Source organism: Pelodiscus sinensis, chromosome 18 (genome assembly GCF_052426305.1).
Source record: "Pelodiscus sinensis isolate ZL-2025 chromosome 18, ASM5242630v1, whole genome shotgun sequence".
Taxonomy (NCBI): domain Eukaryota; kingdom Metazoa; phylum Chordata; order Testudines; family Trionychidae; genus Pelodiscus; species Pelodiscus sinensis.
In genome coordinates this window covers 3,478,726-3,503,123 of record NC_143069.1, presented here as the reverse complement: position 1 = coordinate 3,503,123, position 24,398 = coordinate 3,478,726, and the positions used below count along the sequence as shown (strand labels likewise).

Here is a 24,398-nt window from a genome sequence, read left to right as displayed (position 1 = left end):
CCCCCCGGGACACCACACGGGGGCCCCACAGAGACCCCCCGGGACACCACACGGGGGCCCCGCAGAGACCCCCCGGGACACCACGCGGGGGCCCCACAGAGACCCCCCCGGGACACCACACGGGGGCCCCGCAGAGACCCCCCGGGACACCACGCAGGGGCCCCGCAGAGACCCCCCCTGGGACACCACACGGGGGCCCCGCAGAGACCCCCCCCGGGACACCGCGCAGGGGCCCCGCAGAGACCCCCCCCGGGACACCGCGCAGGGGCCCCGCAGAGACCCCCCCCGGGACACCGCGCAGGGACCCCACAGAGACACCGCCCCCGGGACACCGTGCAGGGGCCCCACAGAGACACCCCCCCCCCGGGACACCGCACTGGGGCCCTGCAGAGACCCCCCACCCAGGATACCATGCTGGGGCCCTGCGGAGACCCCTCAGGACACCACACAGGGGCCCCGCAGGCGGGTGAGGTGCCTCCCACAAGCCATTGCTCTGTCTCGGGGAGGCTGGGCCGGCGGGGACCCCGGCCAGATTGCTGGGTTGCCGTGGCACAGTCGTGGGTTCACACCCCAGGGCGGCCTCTGCACAGGGCTGCCCAGCCGTTCTGCACGGGCACCAATGCCTCCCTCCCCGTGCAAGAGGGTCGGTGCTGTGGGGTGGGAGGGGGTGCAGCGTGGCCTCGGCCTTGGGGCGCCCTCCCTTCCTGGTCTCCCCCAACCCAGCTCCTGCCCTGCGCCCTGCGAAGCCCCCCAGCCTCTGAGCTACCAGGCCTGGCCCATGCAGATGACGGGGCAGGCCGGAGGGCCGCTCTGGGCCCAGTACTGGCCCCTCCCGGCCCTCCAGCTGGCCCTGGCTCCGTCCCCCTGGGCAGCTGCGGGCGGAGGCTGCGCCCACCCAGAGAGGGTGTCCCCCATGGACAGCTGGTGTGTGCAGTGGGGGGCGGGGGGATTGGGGCAGTCTGACCCAGCTGAACTGGTGCCTGGCTGTGTCCCCTGTGAGCTGAGCACTTGTGCCGCCTCCCAGGAGAGCTTGAAATGCCGCCCAGCTGCTTAGCACCCACCGCCGGCTGCCTGTGGTGCTACTGATGGTGCATATCCGCCCATGCATTGGTGCACAGCACAAAATTTATTCTGCACCAGGCTGGACAGACTTAGAGGGAGCACTGGTGCCCACAGCTGCGCAAGAAGGGGAGCGCCAGCTTCCAGGCAGTCCCCGCGTGGGGCAGCTGTGGTGTGGCTGGCCAGACAGACGGACACGTCCGTCACCTTGCAGCTAGGCTGCCGTGCCAGCATCACCATGTGCGTCCCACAAGGGGTGTGTGTGTCTGTCACGAGGCGAACAGAAAACGCCTGCCCTCGGCCTAGCCGTAGCTACACGGAGGTGGGAGGGGGGCGTCCAGTCGCCCTCACGGTGGCACTTTCCCCAGGTCTAATTTGTAAGCGTAGGCCAGGCCCCGTGGCCTCACAGAGGGAGGGGGACGGATGGACACGCACGGGTGGGGACGCGCAGAGAGGGGCACACACGTGGATAACTACACGCAGCCGGACAGGGTCACAGAAGGGGGGACGCACAGCCAGACACAGGGACGTAGGCGGTGGGACGGACCCGCACACGTCATAAATGTACTGGCTTTGGCACAGGCTGCTGGGGGGCAGAATTTCCATCTCGCTGGACGGTTTGGGGCACCCTGGGGGCTCAGTGTGGCTGTGGCAGCGTGTCAGGGACCCCTCCCCCCCGATCCTGCACCCCTGTAGCAGCCAGAACAGACTCGGCCAGCCAATAGAACAGGGAGGTTTTATTGCTTCTCCAGGGTACAGCCAGCACAGCCGTGATGTGGTTACAGGAGTCAGTGCCAGATCAGCTGCTAGAAGTGGGCCTCATCCTCTCTGATTGGATCCACCTTGTCATCTCCAGCCCGATTCTGGCCTGCGTATTTATACCTGCCTCTGGAAATGTCCACTACATGCATGTGACGAAGTGGGTCTGTGCCCACGAAAGCTTATGCTCCAACACTTCGGGTAGTCTATAAGGTGCCACAGGACTCTTCACCGCCCCTGGGAAGAGCGTCCTAACTGCTCAGGCTGGGCTTACGGGTCTGAGCCAATCCGCATGTGGGGGAGTCAGTGGGGATCACAGAGCACAGCGTAGGGGGATCCCAGGTTACGGCGCGGACAGCCCCCCCACTTACAGAGCAGACAACCCATCAGGGTTCTGTGTGTGGCCCTGGAGATACCTTGTTACCATTGTTCACGCGCAAGATTGCCAGACTCCGCTGGGTTTGTTTCCTACCGGGATTGCTAAAGCGACACACAGGTAAAGCCAGGGCCCGTGACGTGAGGTGCGTGCTGACTGCACACACAGCATTGCCTGTCAGAGCCGGGCACGCCCTCTGCAGTCAGCCACAGTGCTGCTCCAGTTCCACCCATACCCCCTGCAAATTCTAGCTACGCCAGCGCAGTGAGCAAAACGACCCTGTCCTGGGAGAGTTTCTTGTTACAACAACCGTGTAGCCCACTGAGATGGAGGAGGTCGCCCACTAGCCCAGCTTGCCCTTGCAGGCTCCCAAGGAAGTGGGCAGCTCAGGGTGGGTGGGTCCCCGACCATCATGGCTAACCGCTCTGAGGACCAACCGTCCAGCCCTGAAGAGGGCATCCTCCCACCTCCCCTGGGAACTTTGCCATGCTGTTCCCACAGCGGCAAACCCAGGTCCCACCGGGCTGGCGGGAGCAGGAATTGGCAGGAATGTCCTGGGGCTTGAAATTTGTTTTTAATCTTAAAAAAAAAAAAGAAAAACCCTGGACATTTCCCACAGAATATTTAAAACAAAAGTTGGTTGGGGTCACCCAAAAAAGTTCATTCAGATGTTGACGTTATAAAAAAAATTTGAACGCCCCACGCGATAACTTTAAAACCGCAACCCCTTTGCAAAATGCCGCACGGACCCATTCCCGTCGGAGAAGTGGTCCCTGGGATGCTGATGGCACTGAAGTACTTCGTGTGGGTTGTTTCCCTCCACAAAACGTATTGAAATGGACACGTTTGAGTTTTGCACAGACAGGACTCTTCAGTGGCAAAACGGTTCTGTCGAAACATTTCTAAGCGGCTGCAGGGACCTTTCATTCAACGCCACTTGCTGATCGTCACCACACGATGTCACTCCGCACTCACAAACCTAGCAGCCCGGACCAGGAGAGACGGGAGCACAGCCATGCCCAGGAGGAGCGGTGGGACCAGATTGTGTTGTCACAAAGTAAGGACAGGATAAACCTCTCTAGTCCGGCACGCTCTGGTCCGGCAACACCCGTGGTCCGGCAGATATCTGGATGTCCACTTATTGTGGGTGGAGACAAGTTTCCCATGGACTGACAAAGTGTGTGGACAGCTGTTGATATTCCGTGCTGATCTTTAGCGCCAATTAACTCCTGAGAGACCAGCCAGCCAGGGAAGTGTTGGTTACACTGCTAAGCACAAGCATGGCGCAATACAGTGGCATACAGCCAAAGGTGGACGTGAGGCAGATTTCGGAAAAAGGCGCATTGGCCGCGCTGTTCCAGTCTCGGCTTCGGCACCGGTCAGGGCGCCAGGGTGCCGGATTAGAGAGGTTCAGTATCTAGTACATGAAGCAAAACTGGAACAGAGCATTCGGTTGTGTCCCCAGTGCCTAGATCACAGGGTCTGAGACAATCTGTGTGCGGGGTGGTCGTTACAGGGCATTGATTATAGAGCCCGGGGTGAGCCGGTCCCTTCTACTCCGTGGGAGATGGGGAGTCATCTTTCAGACACTCCAAGACATGACAACTGGCAGCTAAATTTGGCTACCTCCTATTCCTCCCTGCCTCAGCCCTGGCCCCCAGAAATCAATGCAGCAGCTTCCAGAAAAGGGAGCTTGAGGCTGCTGGCTCCAAGAAGCAGGGAACATGCTGGCTGGTGCTGCCAAAGGTACCCCAGGAAATGGAGACGGGTCTGTCACTCACGGGTCTGTCACTCACACCTGGAAATTGGACCAAACCTAACTTGCCCCATCCCTCTCCCAGGCTGCTGTGTTCTGGGCTGGGTTGATTTCATACCGTCCCTCCTTCCTCTTCCCTTCCCTGCACTAGGGGAGGAGTGATGCAGGGATTCACTGTAGCCACTCGCCCAAACTCGTCTGAGCAGAGGAGCAGCTGGGGGGATCCAGGATCCCTTTCTCCCTGGAGTAGAGCGAGGCAGAAAGTCGGTGGAATGGACCCCAGTGCTCCCAGATGCTAAGAATATAGGTCCATGCAACATGCAGCGGCCATGTGCCAAACCATTCGAATAAGGCTAGGTAATCGGACAGTGAAAAAAGGGATCGCATAAAACAGAGAATCACCTCGAAATCCAGAGGACGCCCACATCTTGAATACTGTGTACAGCTGTGGTCACCTCATGTCACAAAAGGTATCTCGGCCCTGGAAAAAGTTCAGAAAAAGGCCACAAAAACGAGGAGGGGTTTGGAACAGCTGCCGTATGAGGAGAGATTAAAAAGACTGGGATTTTTCAACTTAGAAAGGAGAAGACTAAGAGTGGGGAGGGGGATATGGCAGAGGTCTATCAAATCTTGATGGGTGTGGAGAAAGTAGATAAGAAACATTTATTGACTTGCCTCACAACACAAGAACCACATGAAATGAACAGGCAGCAGGTTTAAAACAAACCAAAGGAAGTATTTCTTCACGTCACACACAGCCAACCGGCGGAACTCACTGCTACAGGATGTGGTGAAGGCCAAGACTATAACGTGGCTCAAACTAGAACAAAACAAAGGAGTTCCTAGAGGATAGCTGCATTGATGGCACTCAGCCAAGATAGGCAGGGACCCCACCGCACAGTCTGGGTGCCCCTAAACCTCCATGCCAGAAGCTGGGTGGATTCATTCCCTCTGAAGCACCTGTCTGCTGTCAAGAGACAGGACGCGGTTTGCTGGACCAATGGTCTGACCCCAGGTGGTCACTCTTCTGTTCTTAGCAAGTTCTTAAAGTGTCGGTCACATTTCAGGGCTGCTAGAACAGCACCCCCATAGATGCTGGAACTAAGGGTGCTGGTGGGGGTGCCGATCCCGTGGCTTGACGTGGCTCCATCACACACAAGTTACAGTTTGGTTCTGTGGCTCACCGCATCCCAACTATAAAAGTTGTTCTAACACCTGTCCCCTCCAGGGGCCAACCTTGCACAGGGCTTGTCAAAGAGGCAGGAGGCTGGGTCACCCCACCCTGAACCCCTTGCCCTGTCTCGGGGCCCACCAGAACCCCACAGCTCCCTTAGGGTCCACACAGTCTATGCACCCTGTGTGCCACATTATGGCCTGCGTGAGGGGTAAGACTCCCGCAACCTGCTGGGACATATCCCCCAGCAGTGTCAGGCTCAGTCAGGGCTAACCCAGGGGTGCCCCAGAAGGGGTCCCTAGGACACAGAGAACATCTGGGTACTGACCTGGAGCAGGAGAAGTGGCCAAGTGCAGGTCAGATTTAGCTCACTCCTGTCTGCTAAGGGGTGGCGTTCAAAGGGCAGAGTTAAGGTTATGGGGGAGGAAGCATTCCCTTCCCTCTGCTTTCTGGGGTTCAGATGTTTTCCTTTAGACCCTGCCATGCACTGGATGGGCCCACAGGAGTGCCGGGTGCGTGTTGCCAGCAGTGACTGGCATTCGGATCGCTCGCTTCCCAACCCTGCTACATCTGACGTGATGCCTGGGCCCGTAGAGAATCCGGCGTCCACGAGTGCCTGGGAACAGGGCAGGGCTGGCCGCAGAGAGCCAGAACGGCCCGGCTTCAGCTCGCTCCGTACACTAGCCCCCGGCCAGCCAGAACCATGTGTTGCTTCATGGGTTCCTCACATGCTGCGTCTGATGTGAGTTTGGGAGCCACTGAGAAAGCAGCGAAATTGGTGGACCCCTCGGGCCCAGGGAGGCCGCAGAGGAGGAAAGGCGCCGCTCTCCCCCATCTGATGCTGGTGCTGCCCGCGTCCTGCTCTCCCCAGCTCGCACGGTGCCTGCCGCCGCGGCAGAAGGTGCGGCATCACGCCAGCGCTGGGAGAGGACTGGCCACAGGACAGTTGGGGGGCTGGGCTGAGGGCCCCCCTGCTTCCATTCCAGGCTATGGCTCTTGGAGCCCCAGCGAGGGCAGAATGGGGCAGGCGCCACACACAATGGCCAGGCCCTCGGTGCCAACGCACTCGGCTCTCCCCCCGGGAGCCTGGCCCTCCTGTGCATCACTCAGCAGTGGGCCCCGCCCTGTGTGTGCTTGTGGGGCCACCAAACCAGTGTCTGGGAATGGAACAGAGAATGGCAGACCCATAGGACTGGCCGGGCCAAGCACCATCGGCACCACCCGGAGAGGGGTCTGTCTCACCTGCCCTTCAGGGACAGGGATTCCACAACCTCCCAGGGCAAATTTATCCCGTTTCTTGCTTTGACTTCTTTATACTTTGCCTTCCAGCGAGCGAGGATGCCTTTCAGTTGCCGAACGGCTGCAGCTTTCTTTTCCAAGTGCCGGCGTTAATCGCTCTGGGTTTCCATCTTTCAAAACAACCTCCTATGTTCATGAGACGGCTTATCCGCTTCTTCGCGATCGGCGAGTGGGCCTCTCCTTTTTAACCTAATAAGGGTTTTAGGAACATCATCTTCCAGTCTACCGAAGACTCCATCGTACCGTCTGGGAAGAGGTCAGTTCCTCATGCTTTTCAGGCTACATCTAGACAGCGGCGCTGTTTCAGGATCCCGAAATAACTTTCCGCATCTTTAAACGCAAAGTATCCTGAAATAACTTTCTGCGTCTTTAAACGTGAAGTATCCTGAAATCACTATTCCGTGTCTTTAAATGTGAAGTACAGCCGGTCCCTGAGTTGCAAACGGTCGACTTACGACTATTCGCAGTTACAACAGAAGCTGTCGTAAATGGCGGACCCCGAGTTATGAACGCAATCCGTGTTTACGAACAGCGCGGTCGCGTGTATCTCTATAGGGTCCAACTTATGAACAAATTGATCACTAAAACAGGTTAATTTACAACTCAGGACCACGTTCTACTGCATCTAAAACATTGTATAATGTTTTACATAATTTGATGTTTATTCATTTAGGACAAAGTACCTAATATTCATTATCTGAGGAAGCTAAATCTTAAATGTCACATCAACGCTTCACATTTGCAAACTGCAGCAGCTTCCTGAGTTGCTGGCTGACGGCTGTCCTTAAGCCCTTTTTTTTTAACCAAATATTATTAACTCTGCCAGACAGGTTATCACAACGCTAAATGTGCGGTGTTCTTAAAACTTTGACCATTACCTCTCATCTCCCCCACTCCCACTGGCATTTTGATTCATAGGCTGGAACAGAAATATCAGTTTTCCTGCTTTTTCAGCTCCCAGTCGATTTCCGAGCGGTGACAATATTCTCTCGGTGCCTGCAGAGGAAGCTACTGCTGTGAAAAGTTGGCTTAGCAACTAAAGGAACTGTGGTTCAAGGTGCCTGGCTAATGACTTCCACCAATTCAAGGGAGTGACTTTGTTCCAAACATCAGCAGCAAACATGCACTGATTACATGATTTTGCTCCAGCCCTGACATTTATTAGGACTGGCATCGGGGAGGAAGGATTTTGAGAGGCTCACGCCATAGAAGCATCATCTTTGTCTAAAGTGAGGCGTCGACCATTATACCTGGGGTCTTCAATGTTTGCAAGAAAATGAGATGGAACTTGTGTTTGAGCCATTCGCTTCTTTATTGCCTGCAGTTTAACTTTCGCCCACGTCTCTTGCCGTGCCTTCCAAATTTTGACAGCATCAGCAATTTCTCGGCAGTTCGTTTAAGGCTCCGGATATAATGCACATGGCTTCTGCGTTCCTCTTTCATCCAGTATTAGATACTTCGCATGCAATCCTATTTGATCACGGTTTTCTTCACAACTTTTCAGGAGACTAGCCCTGTTCAAAACAAATCAACCACAGAATTCCATTGGGCATTTCCAGGGACCCTCCTGCTTTCTTTGTGGTGACCGCAGTATTTTGTGACTTCAACATTGGCGTTGATCCCTGGAGAAGACATACTAAAGTCTTTGGCTAAAAGATGCGGCACATGGGGACACCGTATGGGTATGTCTACACTTGCACCCTAGTTTGAACTAGGGATGCAAATATAGGCATTCGAAATAGTCAATGAAGCGGGGATTTAAATATCTCACGCTTCATTAGCATGATCTCGCCGGCGCGTTACTCCAATCAACAGCTGTTTCGAAAGTGAAAGTGCGCACCGGGACACATTAGTTCAAACCAAACCCCTTGGTTCAAACTAACGTTATTCCTTATTTTTTGGTTCAAACTAACGTGTCCCGGTGCGTCCTTTCACTTTCGAAACAGCTGTTGATTGGAATAACTCGCTGGCGAGATCATGCTAATGAAGCGCAGGATATTTAACTCCCCTCTTCATTGACTATTTCGGATGCCTACATTTGCATCCCTAGTGCGAACTAGGATGCAAGTGTAGACATACCCTATGTTATTAGGAAGCACCTTTCCATTTCGTCTTCCAAGCATCTTTTCACCTTTCCAGCACTGTCTGCGCTGCAGCTGAATTTTTGCCGACAGCTTAGTACAATGTTCACTGCCGTTTCCTTTTAACATTCTGTCGTGTGGGTACTTCCCGACATCGCTATTGTTTCTGAAAGAGACGCAGCCCCATCTTCTGTTGTCACCCCCAGCACATCCTACTGGACCATTGTGTTCATTGCTCCTCCCATCATGGCTTCAACTAAGGATGTTAAATTGCGGTTAATTGACTAGTCGAGTAGTCGATGGAGTTTCCATCGATTACTTGATAGACACTTTCGCATTCCTCCTTGGAAATGTACAAGAGCCCCCACTGGGGCTCTTGTACATTTCCAAGGAGGAACGTGGAACTCCACGTGCAGCCCGGGGCCAGTGGAAAGTCCCACTGACTCCGGGCTGGACACGGGTGCCAGCTTTGAAATGTACAAGAGTCCCCACCAGGGGCTCTTGTGCATTTGGAAGTGGCAGCGCAGCATGGAGCCCGGGCCTGACTCCATGCTGTGCTGCCGATTTGAAATGCCACACAGAGCCGGGGACTCCCCCAGCTGATCCTGGACTCCGTGCGGCATTTCAGCGGAATCTGGGATCAGCTGCAGATTCCCCAGCTGACCGTGGGTTCCACGGAACTGCCACGTTGGAGCCTGGGATCAGCTGGGTAGTCCCCAGCTGACCCTGGGCTCCAGGCGTACTGATCCTGGGCTCAGCCGTGCAGCGCTGCCCCTTTGAAGTACCCCTTCTTCCCTCCACTTTGCTGCCTCTATCTGACACAGGCAGCAAGGGGGGGGGGGGAATAGACTAGTCGACTCACTATCCGATAAGCATTTGCTTATCAGATAGTCAACTAGTTTTCAACATCCCTAGCTTCAACTGGCAGATTTCCCCTCTGTATTTCTCACACACTATTCAAGTTCCTTCTCATACATTAGCAACCTTCCACCAATGTCTGACACGCACTGGGAACAGCAATGAAGGTGTTTATTGTTAACATTGTGAAAAGGAGAATTTGGGGCATAAATGAACCGAGTGATCTTTTCACCGTGATATTTGTCGATCATTACTCCAAACCCATCCATGGCAGTAGTTTTACTGGGTGCATGAAATCTTTTGCTTGCTACTGATACTTTGTTGTCTGAAATGGGTTTAGTTGCAACACTGCTGCTACGCGTACCGATGGATGACGGAAGCTGTTGCAAACAGACACGCAAAGTCTCTCCGATGCAAAATGGGATCCTGACGCAAAATTCAAAAAACGATTTTGAACAGTTGTTCTTCTCACTCTATGATTCCGTGAAACGTTTCCTTTTTTTGGGCAGCACGGACACAGATCTAAGCTAAGACTGACTATGCTGAAGCCGCATCCACACCACGCGACGAGGTCGAAACTATTATGGTCAGTTTCTGCTCACCCGATTTTGCAAAGTCAAAGATCCGTGTCCCCACAGTCTGCAGGAAAGATGTCATTGTTCAAAGTAGCGCGTGCATTTGAAAGCAATGCACTGTGGGTAGCTATCCCATAGTGCCTGCACCCTGTTGCATTCTGGGTAATGCTCCCGGTTGCCCATGCACACGACATAGCAGCGTGAGCCTGGCTCGACATCAAACCGTTGTGATATCTGCGTGGGTCTGCGGAATGGCGCAGTGTTTCCAGAGCATTAGCATGGCACTGCAGGAACAGGAGGGGGAATCTTGTCAGTATTGGTGACCGACACCCATGCTGGTTGGACGAGCTCTTGCGTTGAGTGAAATGGAACTGTCGCCGGCATTCGATGCTACAAACACAGCGGCACACCAATTCCGCTGCGGGGAGATGAGCACAGACTGGTGGGTCGTGGGGCGCTCAGCAGTGGCTGCAAAGGCCACAAAGCCACTTTCATGGAATTTTGCAAATGGCTTTGCCCCGCCCTGAAGCACAGGGACACCCGGAAGAGACCCGCTCTGTCCAGGGAGAAGCACGTGGCAATTGCCCCGGGAAAGCTTGCAACGCAGGACACCGGTGGGGATCAATTTGGAGTGGGGGCTGTTGTTACACAAGTTACCAAAGCAATCGACTCCGTTCTGCTACGGGCGGTGGGTGGTGTCTCTGGGGAACGTGGGTGCCGGCGTGGAGGGCTTTGCTGCGCTGGGGTTCCTGAACAGCAGTGGGGCAACAGATGGAACCACAACCCAGGCCCTGCTGTCAAGGAGCACAGAAACTCCAAGGGTGCGTCTCGATGGGGCTGCAGGTGCTAGTGGATCACCGGAGCCGTTTCACCCACGGGACCAGCTCTCTCTCCGCCCCTGGAAACTTTTCCTTCTCCCCTCTGTCACGTGGGCCGGGTCAGCGCTCCGGAACTGCTCTGAATGACACCAGACGGGCTCCCCCTCCCTGGCAGCATGAGTCCCCTCCCCAGCTCACTCTCCGTAGGGCAGCCGGCTGGGTCTGACCTCGGAGCCCTCAGCACCCTGGTTTCCATTTATACATCAAAAGCTCATACGAGCCCTTTGGCCACAAAGCCTCTTTGGCCCCATGAAAACGCATGTTGTTTGCTTGCTCCCTGTTTACCGAGTGATCCAGGGCGCTCTGCCAGTGCCTCGTCCCCCTCGCTATTTACCATTCCACCCACATGTGCAGCAACTGAAAACTCGACCAGGGAGGACTTCTTGCCTCCTTCCAAGCCCTGATAAGAATGTCAAACGGCGTAGGGACGTGGACCGATCCCTACAGAACCTCTCCCCCTGGAAACAGAATCTAGCACTGACGATTCCACCTAGAGCTACGTTTGGAGGCTTGTCGGCGAAATTTTAATCCACAGAATGGGTGCCGCCCTGTTTCAGGCCGTTCTAATTCCTTCATCAAAGCGTTGGGCGTTCGCAAGTCTAATGCCTCACACAGCTCGAAGGCTGCTACAGCGGCGCTACACCCGTCATCCGCCAAATGGGTAGCCCGGTCCAAAAACAGTCTCAAGTGGGGGGAGGGTTAGCCTGCAAAACCCAAGGTTGTGAGTTCAATTCTTGGGGGAGCATTTAGGGATCTGGGGCAAATTTGTCAGGGATGGTACTTGGTCCTGCCGTGAGGGTGGGGGAGTAGACTCAATGACCCCTCAAGGTCATCTACAAGATAGGTATATCTTTATTTATTTCGTTTGAGGTGCTCTGGTTTCTATACACCTATGCCAATGTCAGTCTGGTAGTCCCCTAGCTCATCCCATCAACCTTTTAAAATGCTGGCACAACATTAGGCCTCTGGAACATCCCCCATTAGTAAGACTCATCAAATATCAGAATTAATGGGCAAGCTGGCTCCTTGGCCAGCTCTTTTAAAACTCTTGGATGCAAGCTATCTGGAGCTGCTGCTTTCAAAGTAGCTGCAGTTCACATCCTCCTTAGTCACTGCTGGAACAAGCAGTATTTCTTGTCATCATAAAACATGGCTACATTATCTGGCTGTTCCCCACATGTAGAACAGAAATGTTTATTGAACACTTCTGCCTCTTCTAGGTGATTAGTCTCAGCTCTCCCATTTCCACCTCACAATGGAGAAATACCATCATTCGACTTCCTTTTGTTCTGAATACTCCTAAAATGTGTTCTTTATTGTCCTTAACTTTGCTGGTCGTAGATAATCTCCTTGCGTCCTTTTGCTTCCTTTAGCTATTTTCTACAATTCTTAGCATCTAATTCTTATTTCCCCCAGATGTTAGCTATTAAGGGGTTTTTTTAATAGCTGCTTTCGCTTCCCCTCTAACCAAGTTGTTGTTTTTCTCTTGCACTTGTGATAGCCTTCTTTCTTGCTCGGGGAATGTGGGGTTTTGGGCCTCTCGTACAATGTTCTTATCCAAAGAACCATTCCCAATTCCCTGATTAAATCCTTTCTCCCAGCTCACTTGGCTCAAAACTGGTTTCCACTTTGCTGAGCTGGCCCCTTTGAAGCGCCAAGCGTGGAGATAACGATACGCGTTTGGACATTATTCTGTTGGTGCATGACAAATGTAATCAAGCCCTGATCACTTGCCCCATGCAATGATCAATAGCCCTACATGCTGCTCCTTAATCATGAAATGAAATAAGACCCAGCTCTCATCAAGCACTTTTCATCACTAGGCTTCAGACGTGTTTTACAAAGGTCGGTAACGTTATCGCCATTTTCCTGCTGGGGAAACTGAGGCAGGGCATGGCAGGGATTTGCCCAAGGTGCCCAGCAGGCTGGTGGTGGAGTCAGGAATCCTTTCCTTCCGATTCCCACCAATGCCTCCCGTTGCATGATTCCTAAGCAATGAATCCTTCCAGGAATGGGCTGTTTCCGTTTACGGCTGACCACCTGCCTCGAATGCCCTGTGATGCCACAGCCCTGCTGGTTTCTATCCGGCGGGGTGCCTCTGACGTGACATCCACTGCGACGTGCCCCCCAGCCAGTGCACGAACAGGCTTCCTCTCTGCGCAGCTCCAGGGGGTGCCCGCGGCTTCGCGCTCCCTCCAGGTGGGACTCCCAGCTGGAGACACAATTCCATCGTCATCTGGGACACAGAGGCCGTCTGTGCACAAGCCGGCCCCTGGGGTGGGAGACAGGGAACCTGGGGACTAGGAACCGCACACCGGAGCGTCCCCGATAACCACAGTGCCCAGGGCACTGACCCGAGCCGAGTGCACAATGCCCCTCTGCCAAGGGGAGACGGGCGAGGAGCACGGGGAAGGGGAGGTGAGAAAGCGGGGAGGGGGCCTGCAGGGATAACTCTCTCACCAGCTGATCTCGTTGGATCTCTAAGAGCCCCTCTGGGATTCTCCGGGGGCCTGGCTGATTGCGCATTCGGGCCTCAGGACTCGACACTTTCGCCTTTTTAACGGCCTCGGCGGGTGGCTCCAAAGGGGCTGCTCAGAGCCCAACTCGGCCCGTCTCTGGCTGAGACCTGGCAGCGGGGGCCGACCCGGGGGTGCTTTCCCACCCTCCCCGCGCTTCCCTTTCCCTCGCCGGCGGGCTCGGAGGGGCGGCACCCCCGTCCCTCACCTGCGTAGGCGCCTCTCAGGGTCTGCAGCTCCTCCGGGCCCTGGGCAGCGGGGACCCAGGGCTCCTCCCGTCGCTCCAGGCGGGAGATGAAGTCGGGCTTGTGAGTGGGAATCCCTGCTCGGGGGGAAGTGGACAGGTTACGGGCCAGCCCGACGAGCCTCTTAGCAAGAAACACTCCGTTATTTCAGCCCCGCCACTGCTCCCTGGCTGAGCGGGACGCGGGAGCCGCACAGAAACAGCCCGGAAGCCGCTGGGGAGTTGGTTTGCCCTTGGTAAGACCCCAGCCCCTCTGCGAAATGCCAATAGACCATCCCTCTCCAGTGCCAGGGTCTAACGCCAAGCGCTGTCCGGGGGCAGGAGTAATTCACTTGGGGTGAGGGGAACCGCTTGGACGATGGACTCCAGAGACAGCCTGTCTGCACGGCAACCGGACGGGAGGGGTCAGCCAGAGCGAGGAGCCCCGCTAGAACCGCAGCGTGCAGAGGGGACGCTCATACACTCCGTGCAGAGACAGAAGCCAGGAGTGCAGGGACCCCCACCCCACGGTCAGGAGGCTGAAACCAGAGGCAAGTCAGACCCCAGGAAAGGGAATCTGAGTTCAACAGGTCCCGCACTCCAGGGACTTTGCCCAAGGAAGGAAGCCCGTGGGGAAGCACGTTCCTTACCCAGAGAGGCCACGTTCCCGTAGTTCTCCAGCATGGTGTCTCGGTAGAGCTCCCGCTGCCCCTCGCCCAGAAGGGCCCACTCCGTCTCCGTGAAGTGCACAGCCACGTCCGCGAACGTCACGGGCACCTGGAACACCCAAGGCCCCGGCCCTCAGCACCCGCTGCTCCCGGGCCTGCCCGTCCCCCCACGGAGCAGCAGGGCGGGGCTGTGCTTCCCGCCGAGAGGGGAAAGGCAGGGGGCAGAGGCGGCTTGGGGGCTCTGGCCGTGGGGCTGCCTCTGGCCTGGTGTACAGTCAGGGGCAGCGCTGCCCCCACCCCCACTCCGTCCCCAAAACGCCGGCTGTAGGCGCCCTGTTGCTGCCCCAGTACCTGCCCTCCCAGTGCTGGAGAGGCTGAGCCAGGCACCCTCCTCTGGGGCTGGGGCGAACACCCGCCCACTCCCTTTCCGTCCCCATGGTTGGAAAGGGCAGAGCATGCCACCCCGCCTCTCTGTGGGGCAGGCCTTCAGCAGAAGGGGCGGGGCTGGAGGTGCAGCTGGGAGCTTGCCGCACCCATGCGGACAGCAGCTGGGGCTAGCTCACCCCCACAGGGCAGCTCATGCCCCGAGGCAGGCGTATTTTGGCTCTGTCCAACCCATGCTATAGCTTTGAAGATTTATCCTTGGACAGGCCGAGAAACGGGTCCATCGCCGCACAGACAGCAGCCTCCCACAGCGAGAGAGTTTGTGCCTCACACTTAATGGGGGATGCTTCCCGGGTAATGATTAACCAGGCTGCTCCAGCCTGCCAGGCCCCCTGAGAGGCTGCCACTACCAACCCCTGGACAGCTGGGCTAGAGCAGCCCTTTCCCACAGCATGGGGGCTGCTCTAAGCTGGCTGCAGTGGGCGGGGGGGGTCACTGTCCAGTGGGTTGGCGCGGCCCCCCCCCCCATTTAATCAGTTAAACAATTAAACTTAATATTTAACCAGTTAATTAATTCAACAGGATTTCATTTCCCTCGTGTAAAGAATGCCGCGTGCAGTATCATTTCAAAACCCATAATTTGCTGACTATTATTGTCCCGGTAAAAGATGTGTGTCTACAAAGTTATAAAGTTCTACCACGTGATGCTACTAAAGACTTGTTTCAAGTCTCATTTCAAGTCTGGGGAGCAGTCACAGACACGTTCCCCAGCTGACACGTCAGCTAGGGATCAACTAAATCAAACAGACCTTCCCTGGTGAAGTGGCCATTCTTTGGCAGTTAAGAGAATGTTTGGGGAAAATCTACATCTTGACAAAGAAACAGCTGGGCTTCCCCTCCCCACAGACTTTCTGTTCGGACCTAGGGATGTTAAATATCGGTTCATTGAATAGTCGAGTAGCCTCATGAATTCTTATTATTCTATAGTCCCCGGGGGCAGGACCGGCAGCCAGTGTGCTCCGGCCTCACTCCCAAGGAGCCGTCTACCACTCTGTGCTGCTGCCTCTGATACAGAGGCAGCAGCACGGGGTGCCAGGTGGGAGCTGATCCGCAAGGGGAGACGGTTTAAAAACCAGCCCCCTCGCGGACCGGCTGCCTGACACAGAGGCAGCAGCAGACCCTGTCCTGGGGGGTGGTCTGAGCTCCCAGACCTGATGTGAGCTGGAACTGAGCCAGGCTGCCTGCCCACCCAGCTCCTAATACACTTTAAATGCAGAGCTGCAGCAGGGCTAAGTCCAGGATCTGGCGCAAGCTGGGACTGAACCGAGCTGCTGGCCAGACTAAAAAATTTACTGGCAAGGGTTGGAGGGAATGCATGCAGTCTAAGCATTAACCAATAAGCTTTTGACTACACCCACATCCCTATTCTGAACCTCAGCTGGAGAGGATTCTCAAAGAAGAAAGAGCAGAGACCCCTAAATTCTTCGTCCCTTTTTCTCTATCCACGGCATCCACCACACCTGAAGGACAAAAAGCTGCACTGGACAGGGGGAAATTCAGACAGTAGAGCTGCAGTAACACAGGGCAAGAGAGACTTTGTTTTACATTCGTGCTAGCCTGGTCAATCAGGGCTGCGTTGCGTTTCACTTTTATTTTCTTATAACCCATTCGGACTTTTAGCCTTATGATTTATAGTCACTTCAAACATCCTTTTGCACTTAATACACTCGCTCACTGTTTTACCTAACGTGGCGTGTTCGGATCGAGGCGTTTGGGAAACTCCATTTGGGATACCAAGAGCGGGGTGTGAGGAAGTGGGGAGTTTTGGGGGTTCAGGAGGGGTGTTGCATACAGGGGGGCACTGGTTTAATGGTGCTGGTTTAATGTAACAAAGGGGGGGGGTTGTTGTTTCAGAGAACAGCCCAGAGTCGGAGCCGGGGCATCTGGGACCCTGGTGACCCCGACCCTGCTCAGAGGACAAGGCCAGTTCTGGCCAGATGACAGACAATGAGTGACCCCCCGGCAACCAACCCAGCTGGTACCAGCAAGGGGAGAACATTGGACAGAGAAGAGGCGGAGAACAGGCGACCCTCTTACCTGGGGAGAAGACAATGGACGGGGAGGGGCTGTTGCTGGGGGTATTGGAGGCTCTGCTGGGAGACTGGGGGCAGAGCAGGCAGGACTCAGCTGGCTGCAGGGGGAGGCTGATGTGTGGGCTGAGAGCCCAGGTCTACAGGCCTGAGAGACCCCGTTGCTGTGTTCAAAGCTCAATAAACCCTTCTGTTTTGAGCTGGCTGATAGTTGCTCTGGTCTAGAGAACAGGGCGGTGCTGTTCCTTCTGGGAGTGCAGGCCCCAGGGGTCCAGAGGGAGCGGACCCCCCGAAGGGGCTCACGGCAGAGTCAGGCGGCTGAAGGCCCTGAGAGGCGCCGTCCTGGAGGCGGAGGGGCGGACCCTCCCAGGTGAGAGGGGCCCCCCAAGAAGGGGCTGCCACATTGGAGAGTGGGGTTCCGCCCAGGAGCCAAGTGCGGGCGCGACCTGTGAGCCGTGACACGGGGCGTACCATTTTCTATTAATAAAACGAGGGGGCAGCTTTGCATGAGCTCGCACTGTCCAGGCGAGGGCCGGGCGGTACAAGGCACACACATTGCGGGAAGTCTGGGGCTGGGAGGTCGCAGGGGTCGCGCTGCAGTGTAATTCAAAAGCAGCAGCACTCACACACGATAACTGGGCGTGACTGCATGCTGCAGGCCCCGTGGGGACGGATCGGGAGGGGTGGCGCTCACAGCGAAGCAGTGTAAAAAAGGAACGCCGGATTGGAGAACTGAGAGAACTGTTCGTCATTCTAGACTGTTCCCTCGCTAACGTCAGTGTCCTTGTATAATGTTCCCTGTGTACCCTTGAGCGGCCACCCAGGAGAGAGTTAAATGCTGCCCAGCTGATTAGCAGAGTGCCCAGAGCATGTGTGTTTACTGGTGGTGCACATTGGCACATGCTTCAGCGCACACAATAAAATGTATTCCACACGTGGATGGGAAAACATGAGAGGGAACACTGTCTCTGTATCCCGCTCCTGGTAGTTTTGGGACTCACCTTCCTGCAGTGTCGGATGAGCTCTGTGCCATGGCTGAACCCTCTCCCACAGCCTGGGCAGCGGAAGGGGCTCTCCCCGATGTGGACCCGCCGGTGCGCGATCAGGTGCGAGTTCTGCCGGAAGCACCTCCCACACTCAGCGCACTGATGGGGTTTCTCGCCCGTGTGCACTCGGCGGTGGGCCCCGAGGGAGGAGCTGTGCCGGAACCGCTTCCCGCACTCGGTGCAGGTGTGGGACTTCTCTCCGGTGTGGATCCATTGGTGGGTGGCGAAGGCTGAGTGGCCCGCAAAGGTTTTCCCACAGTCGGCGCACCGGTAGGGCCTCTCCCCCGTGTGGACGCGCTGGTGGGTGATCAGGTGGGAGCTCTGCCGGAAGCGCCGGCCGCACTCGGCGCACTGGTGAGGTTTCTCGCCCAGGTGCACTCTCCGGTGCGTGCTCAGGGAAGAGCTGTGCCGGAAGCGCCGTCCGCACTCGGCGCACTGGTGGGGTTTCTCGCCAGTGTGGACTCTCCGGTGCGTGCTCAGGTGGGAGCTGTGCCGGAAGCGTTGCCCACACTCGGTGCACTGGTGGGGCCGCTCGCCAGTATGCACGCGCCGGTGCGTGTTGAGGGAGGAGCGGTGTTTGAACCTCTTCCCGCACTCGGCGCACTGGTGGGGCGTCTCGCCCGTGTGCACGCGCCAGTGGGTGATGAGGTGGGAGCTGTGAGCAAATCTTTTCCCACACTGAGGGCACTGGTGGGGTTTCTCTCTCGGCTGGCTTTTCGGCAGGCCCCAGTCAGATTTACTCTCTCTCTTTCCTACCGCACCCCCCTGTTGCCACCGTGGCCTGCTCGGACTCCCAGAGGAATCCCCTTTGTTAGGACCCCGGGAATCGGTCTCGCTGAACGTTGCTGGTAATGCCTTGAGAGATTCCACGGTCTTGGGGGTTTTCTGAGCTCGCTCGGCCGCAGGGTCAGCCCCCATCCCCGACCCATCTGCAAGAAAACGAGAACGCAGACACAAGTCATTCCCTGGAACACCGGGGAAGAGTTTATACCCCATCAATCGCTAACCGTAAGAGTTTCCACCAAAGGGGTGAGTCTCTCAGTCCTTCCTCGGGGGGGAAGGGAGCACGGGGCGGGGAGAGGGCAAACAGAAAGCAACATTCCACCCGGAAGGGGCAGGAGGAGCAAACATGGGGGCTGGTGCGTTCTGCCTCCTCCCTTGAAGTCTTTGCTTCACTATTATTAGAAGACTGATCTGGTGTTGCTTGGGTCCTTCAGAGCAGGGAGCTGGGAGAAGGGGGAGGGTGCAGAACTGATCACTGATAAGTGAATGCAATAAGAAATCTTGATTTGGATTATTCGCTAGTGTAACTGCTGGGCCTTCATGCTGTTAACATTCATTATCTGCAAGACAGGCCATTTTATTCCACACATGCCAGGAGCTGCCGATAGCTGAACGTCATCTACAAAGCCACTGCTTGCAGATCTAGGCGCCTCCTGGTTAATTAATGAACCTGCTGACCAGCCAAGGAAAGAACCACACAAGTCCACACAGACCTGAGGGAAAAAACCCTAAAGTTAAAAATGAGCAATCCCCAAAGCCAGTGAAAAGGGGATTTCATTATTAGAGCCCAGTAAAATATTGGCTCGAATTCGGGTGCGTCTACACAGCAGGGCTGAACTCGAAATAAACTCTGCATATTGAGCGACGTCAACGGCGTAGCTTATTTCAGAATAGCTTATTTCTAAATTGGGAGCGTCTACATGTTGTACTTAAAAGAAGTACTCGGGATCTTTTTCAGAGGGATAAGGCAACATGCCACATTTATTGATCACACATAGAATAATCAATACTTATCATATGCATATCATGCACTCTCACACACACACAAGCACACTCCATCTTCTTTTTACCAAAAGTTGCTCCCCCTAACTGCACTGGCCAGGTGAGTTAGATGGGGGAGGAGGTGGAGCTGGACTTCTGCCGATCCGGATCGATGCTCCCATGTTGACAAGACGAAAACCAGGGGTCCCTCTGCAAGATGCCTCCTATTTATCCCTCTCATGCAGCCAATTAGCCATCAACTGGCCTTTCTTAATGCTGCTTCAAAGAGAGTTCTTCCAAGGGCAGGCACTTGCTGCTTGACTCCCAAGGCGTCTGTATGTCCAGTCTTCTTAATGAGCTCACTTTGCAGGTATTATCTTGGGTCTGGCTCCCAGACCCTCTCCACCCTTGCAACTGCTGCTGGAGGTGCTCCCCTTTCATTCTCCATTCATGCCTCATTCATTTCAACAGGGCAATCAAGGAAAGAGGAAAGCTCAAAAGACATTTTTTTCTTACAAGATCTGTATATCTTAATACAAAGTTAGAGGAGAAATGTTCCAGAGATTCTATAAGAATACTTAAAGATATATCTAAAAGGACAAGATCTTAATACACAGTATAATATCACAGGGATTTCTTCACATACACAGCACTGATTTCGAAATGGAGCCCTCTCCCTCTGACTTCCCTTATTCCTCGTACACTGAGGGTTCCAGGAGTCGGAATAAGAAGTCCTCCGGCTTGACAGGATTCCGACACTCTTTCGAAATAACTGCCTGCTGTCTCGACGCAGACCGAGTTAGAAATAATGTTGCTGTGTAAACGTACCCTTAGACTGACCACATTGGCAAATCTAGCATGTTCGATTTCAGCTTGAGCATCGCCCTGCCACCTCAGCTGCGGCATATCTGGACCAACAAGGGCCATGCTGGGGCCTATGTGTCGTAGCAGCTGTCCTAGGGAGGAGAGACGGCCAATGAGAGGGCAGTTCATGCGGAAGAGGAGAATCATAGAATCCCAAGAACCCTCAGGAGGCATCGAGTCCAACACTTGCCCAAAGCAGGACCAACCCCGACTCCATCAGTCCAGCCAGGGCTGTGTCAAGCTGGGACTTAAACACCCCTCGGGATGAGATTCCACCCTCTCCTTAGGGAACCCATCCCGGTGCTTCCTCACCCTCCCAGGGAAATCATTCTCCCTAATATCCAAGCTAGACCTCCCCCTCTGCAACTTGAGACCATTGCTCCTCGTTCTGCCATCCGTCACCACTGAGAACAGCCTCTCTCCAGCCTGTCTAGAACCTCCCTTCAGGAAGTCGAAGGCTGCTCTCAAATCCCCCCTCACTCTTCTCTTCTGCAAACTAAACAAGCCCCAAGCCCTCAGTCTCTCCTCATAAGTCACGTGCTCCAGCCCCTGAATCGTTTTGGTTGCCCTCCGCTGGACTCTCTCCAATGCGTCCACATCCTTTTTGTAGTGGGGGTCCCAGAACTGGACACAATACTCCAGATGTGGCCTCAGCAGAGCCGAATAAAGGGGAATTATCACTTCTCTGGATCTGCTGGCCATGCTCCTACTAATGCCGCCCAATAGACCATTGGCCTTCTGGGCTATAAGGGCATACGGTTGACTCATCTCCAACTTCTCATCCACTGTCATCCCCAAGTTCTTCTCTGCCGAACTGCTACTTAGCTTGGAAATCCGACACAGACTTGGCGGTGCGGAGGCAGCTCAAGGAGGAGGAAGTAAAACAAGACTGCACTGAGGCAAAGAGGGGCTCTGCTGAGGAAGCTGGGGAGACCACGCTGGATTGCGGCACTCAAGGAGCCCTGCCGCGAGGGGCAGAGAGTACACGGCCAGGGAGGCGGCCACTGGGACACTGGCAGAGAGATACCGGTTGGGTGCCTGGGAATGGGTAGGGAGCGGCTGTTCACTGGTGCCCCTGTTGGAAAGAGAGGCAGCCATTGTAGCGTGGCAGCAATGGCGCGCCACCAGCGAGAGGAAAAGGAGGGACAACTGGGCAAACTGGGCTTTGCAACCAGGCAGAGAAGTTGGTTCCCTCTTGCGGTGCTACAGCGCGTTGTTAAAAAAACGTCTTTCACTGTGACGGTAATTGAAAACGTTTGTTTCTTCTGAGCAATTCTTTGATGCCACTTTATATTATGTATAGGAATTCTTCAATTGTTTATATCCTATTACTCTTCCTGCCAAATGTCTGGGAATTCTCCATCGTACAGTTTAAATGAGACGCTCTCAGCCTCAACTCCCTACTCCTCTTCTCCCAAGTCATACGGCGGCAATTTGACTACAGGTGCCCAGATCAACCTTAGAATCAGCATCATGGAATCCTAGAGTTAGAAGAGACCCCAGGAGCCATCGAGTCCAACCCCGGCCCAAAGCAGGACCCACCCCGACTCAATCAGCCCAGCCTGGGTTTGGTCAAGCCGGGACTTAGAACCTCTAGAGATGGAGATTCCACCCCCGCCCTAGGGAACCGAACCCAGTGCTTCACCACTCTCCTCGTGAAATAGCTTTTCTTAATATCCAACCTAGACCTCCCCAACGTCAACTTGAGACCATTGCTCCTCGCTCTGTTGACCTTCATCTTCTCTCTCTAGGATAGCAAGAACAGCTCTAGAAGCATGGGAGTGGCATGTCATACTGGCCATGTTAGTTTGCTTGTGGTTGGCCAATCCAACGCCACCCACAGAGAGACTGAAGAAATGAACCTCTAGACCAGGAGTGGGGAACCTCCAGTCCAGGGGCCGGATGCGGCCCTTGGCTTGCCTGGATCCAGCCCCCAAGGCTCAGGGCTCCTCTCAGCAGTGGGGAGCCTGCACTGACTCTCCAACCCACCCACTGCATCACCGTGGGGCTGGAGCACACAAAATCCAGTAGGCTGGGCCTGCCTAGACTCTAGTGCGGGAGGGGAACATGGGGACTGTCTTTCTTCTTCTCAGTTGCGGGCCCCTTCTCACTTGTGTGCAGCCCCCGACTGATTTTTCTGTGGGTCAGCGACCCTCGACCTAAAAAAGGTTCCCCAGCCAAGCTCTGGCCCATTCTCTAGGGTCTTCCCTTGTCCCTCGGAGAGAAGGGCTCTCTGCCAGAGATCAGCGAGAATGAGTGCCCTAGACATAGGGATGATGAGAAAGTATCCTCGGTGGCATCTAGTGATGGTCTAGAGCAGACAGTGCTGGGTCCTGCCATGAGAGCAGGGGCCTGGACTCGATGACCTCTCAAGAGCCCTTCCAGTTCTAGCGTCCTATGATTCTATGGCTGTACAGGTTGGCCTCAGTTTCGGAGCCGTGATGGGAGCACCCATCGGTGCCGATGAAGGCCGTGGTACTTGGACCATTGTCGATATTGGTTCCTCTAATAGGGAGTTGACAGGTTCCGTTCACAATTCTGCTCAGGATCAGTCCTAGAGATGGCGCAAAGACGAGTATTGGGACATGTACGTCCAGGGCCAAGCTTATGATCAAAGTTTTTGCAACTGTAGAGGATTTAGCAATCTTCTCTCTGGAAGGCTGGGGATTTTCTATACAAGAGGAGGCTGAATAGTTCCTGGATCTGTGTCTCCCTCCGTGCTACAACTTCTCTCGTCTCTGGGTGCTGGATTTGAAACCAGGGTCACGGAGGCGAAGGTCAGCAGTACCGGCTCTTTCTCTGGTGCCAATTTCCTGTCCACACTGGCTGTTGGAGCGTTGTGCTGGCTAGTACAGACGCTAGCCAAGGACAACTTCACGGGAGCGCCGTCTGATCCAGAAGAAGATCCGCTCTCGTCTGCAACTGACCCACATGGACTTCTCCTGGTGATAAAACTTGAGGCAGGGGTCCCAGGGTGTCTGTGTTCAGCAGCACGCTGAGCACAGGCCAGGAAAACGCACTTTCCTGGGGCAAAAGAGACTGGCTGTAGCAGGATGAAGCCCTCACAAGAGGGTCAGGCCTCACAGCCCAGCGCCGGCCAGCGTGTCGCTGTGCACGTGCAGGTGCACAAGGACACTGGGGGTTTTGAAAATGAGCAGAAAGAGTCAAACGCAACTCTGACCGTTCACACAGGGCATCCCTGGGAGGGGTCTGCATCCGAAGAGAGCCCGGGAGGGGGGGAGCGCTGCCGGGTGGCGGGCGAACGCAGCGGCGCTCTCTTTTGCCCCTGGGGGAGAGGGGGCGGAGGAAGGACTGCGGCTGCTCTGTCCGCTGGAGCACGCAGGGCATGTGCCAGTCCTCAGAGACCCCCAGCTCCCTGCGCGGGGCGCCAAGGGGCACAGGCGCAGCCCAGGGAGAAGCGCCAGCCCCTGGGGCCCCTGCCTGCCCCCTCGGGGTCCCTCCCCCCGGGGCCCCTGCCTGCCCCCCAGGGTCCCGCACAGCCACTGCGGAGACAGGCACTGGCCCTGGGGGCCCCTCGCCTGCCCCCTCGGGTCTCCTCCCCCCGGGGCCCCTGCCTGCCCCCCCGGACCCATCCCCCCGGGGCCCCTGCCTGCCCCCCCGGACCCCTCCCCCCGGGGCCCCTACCTGCCCCCCCGGACCCCTCCCCCCGGGGCCCCTACCTGCCCCCCCGGACCCCTCCCCCCGGGGCCCCTACCTGCCCCCCCGGACCCCTCCCCCCGGGGCCCCTGCCTGCCCCCCCGGACCCCTCCCCCCGGGGCCCCTACCTGCCCCCCCGGACCCCTCCCCCCGGGGCCCCTACCTGCCCCCCCGGACCCCTCCCCCCCGGGGCCCCTACCTGCCCCCCACCCTCAGGCTCCTGCTGCCCCGCCCCCTCCTGCAGTACGTGACGTCACAGGGCCGTGCACCGCACCGCACCCCGCCGCGCTCTCACCTGCGCGAGGCCCCGCGCGGGCGCCCGGCTCCATGCTGGGGAGGGGGAGGGGGAGTGGGGCGGAACCTTCCCCCCC

At 56.0% G+C, this 24,398-nt stretch overlaps 2 protein-coding genes across 7 annotated transcripts in view; one reads left to right on the top strand and one right to left on the bottom strand.

The window, feature by feature from the left end:
* The window catches only part of LOC142823831 (snake venom vascular endothelial growth factor toxin-like), a 22,095-nt gene extending 5,179 nt beyond the window's left edge, over positions 1-16,916 (top strand). Inside the window, exon 7 of one of the 3 annotated variants that reach the window (XM_075915405.2) lies at positions 16,521-16,916. In XM_075915405.2, the coding sequence (XP_075771520.2) occupies positions 16,521-16,617 (97 nt within the window). In that variant the 3' untranslated portion in view covers positions 16,618-16,916. The other 2 variants (XM_075915403.2, XM_075915406.2) reach the window with 2 other exon arrangements.
* On the bottom strand, positions 9,517-24,398 carry LOC102451498 (uncharacterized). 4 transcript variants are annotated; one of them, XM_075915391.2, is made up of 6 exons: positions 24,323-24,398; positions 20,335-20,462; positions 17,698-18,671; positions 14,205-14,331; positions 13,540-13,653; positions 9,517-13,087 (listed from the first exon to the last, which is right to left on the bottom strand). In XM_075915391.2, exons 3-6 carry the CDS (start codon positions 18,658-18,660, stop codon positions 12,804-12,806), a joined length of 1,488 nt encoding a protein of 495 aa, XP_075771506.2. In that variant the 5' UTR covers positions 18,661-18,671; positions 20,335-20,462; positions 24,323-24,398; the 3' UTR covers positions 9,517-12,803. The 4 variants fall into 4 exon arrangements, with proteins under 4 accessions (XP_075771506.2, XP_075771504.2, XP_075771503.2 ...); XM_075915389.2 differs by having other exon boundaries at positions 20,335-23,394; positions 24,323-24,376; XM_075915388.2 differs by lacking the exon at positions 20,335-20,462 and having other exon boundaries at positions 24,323-24,392.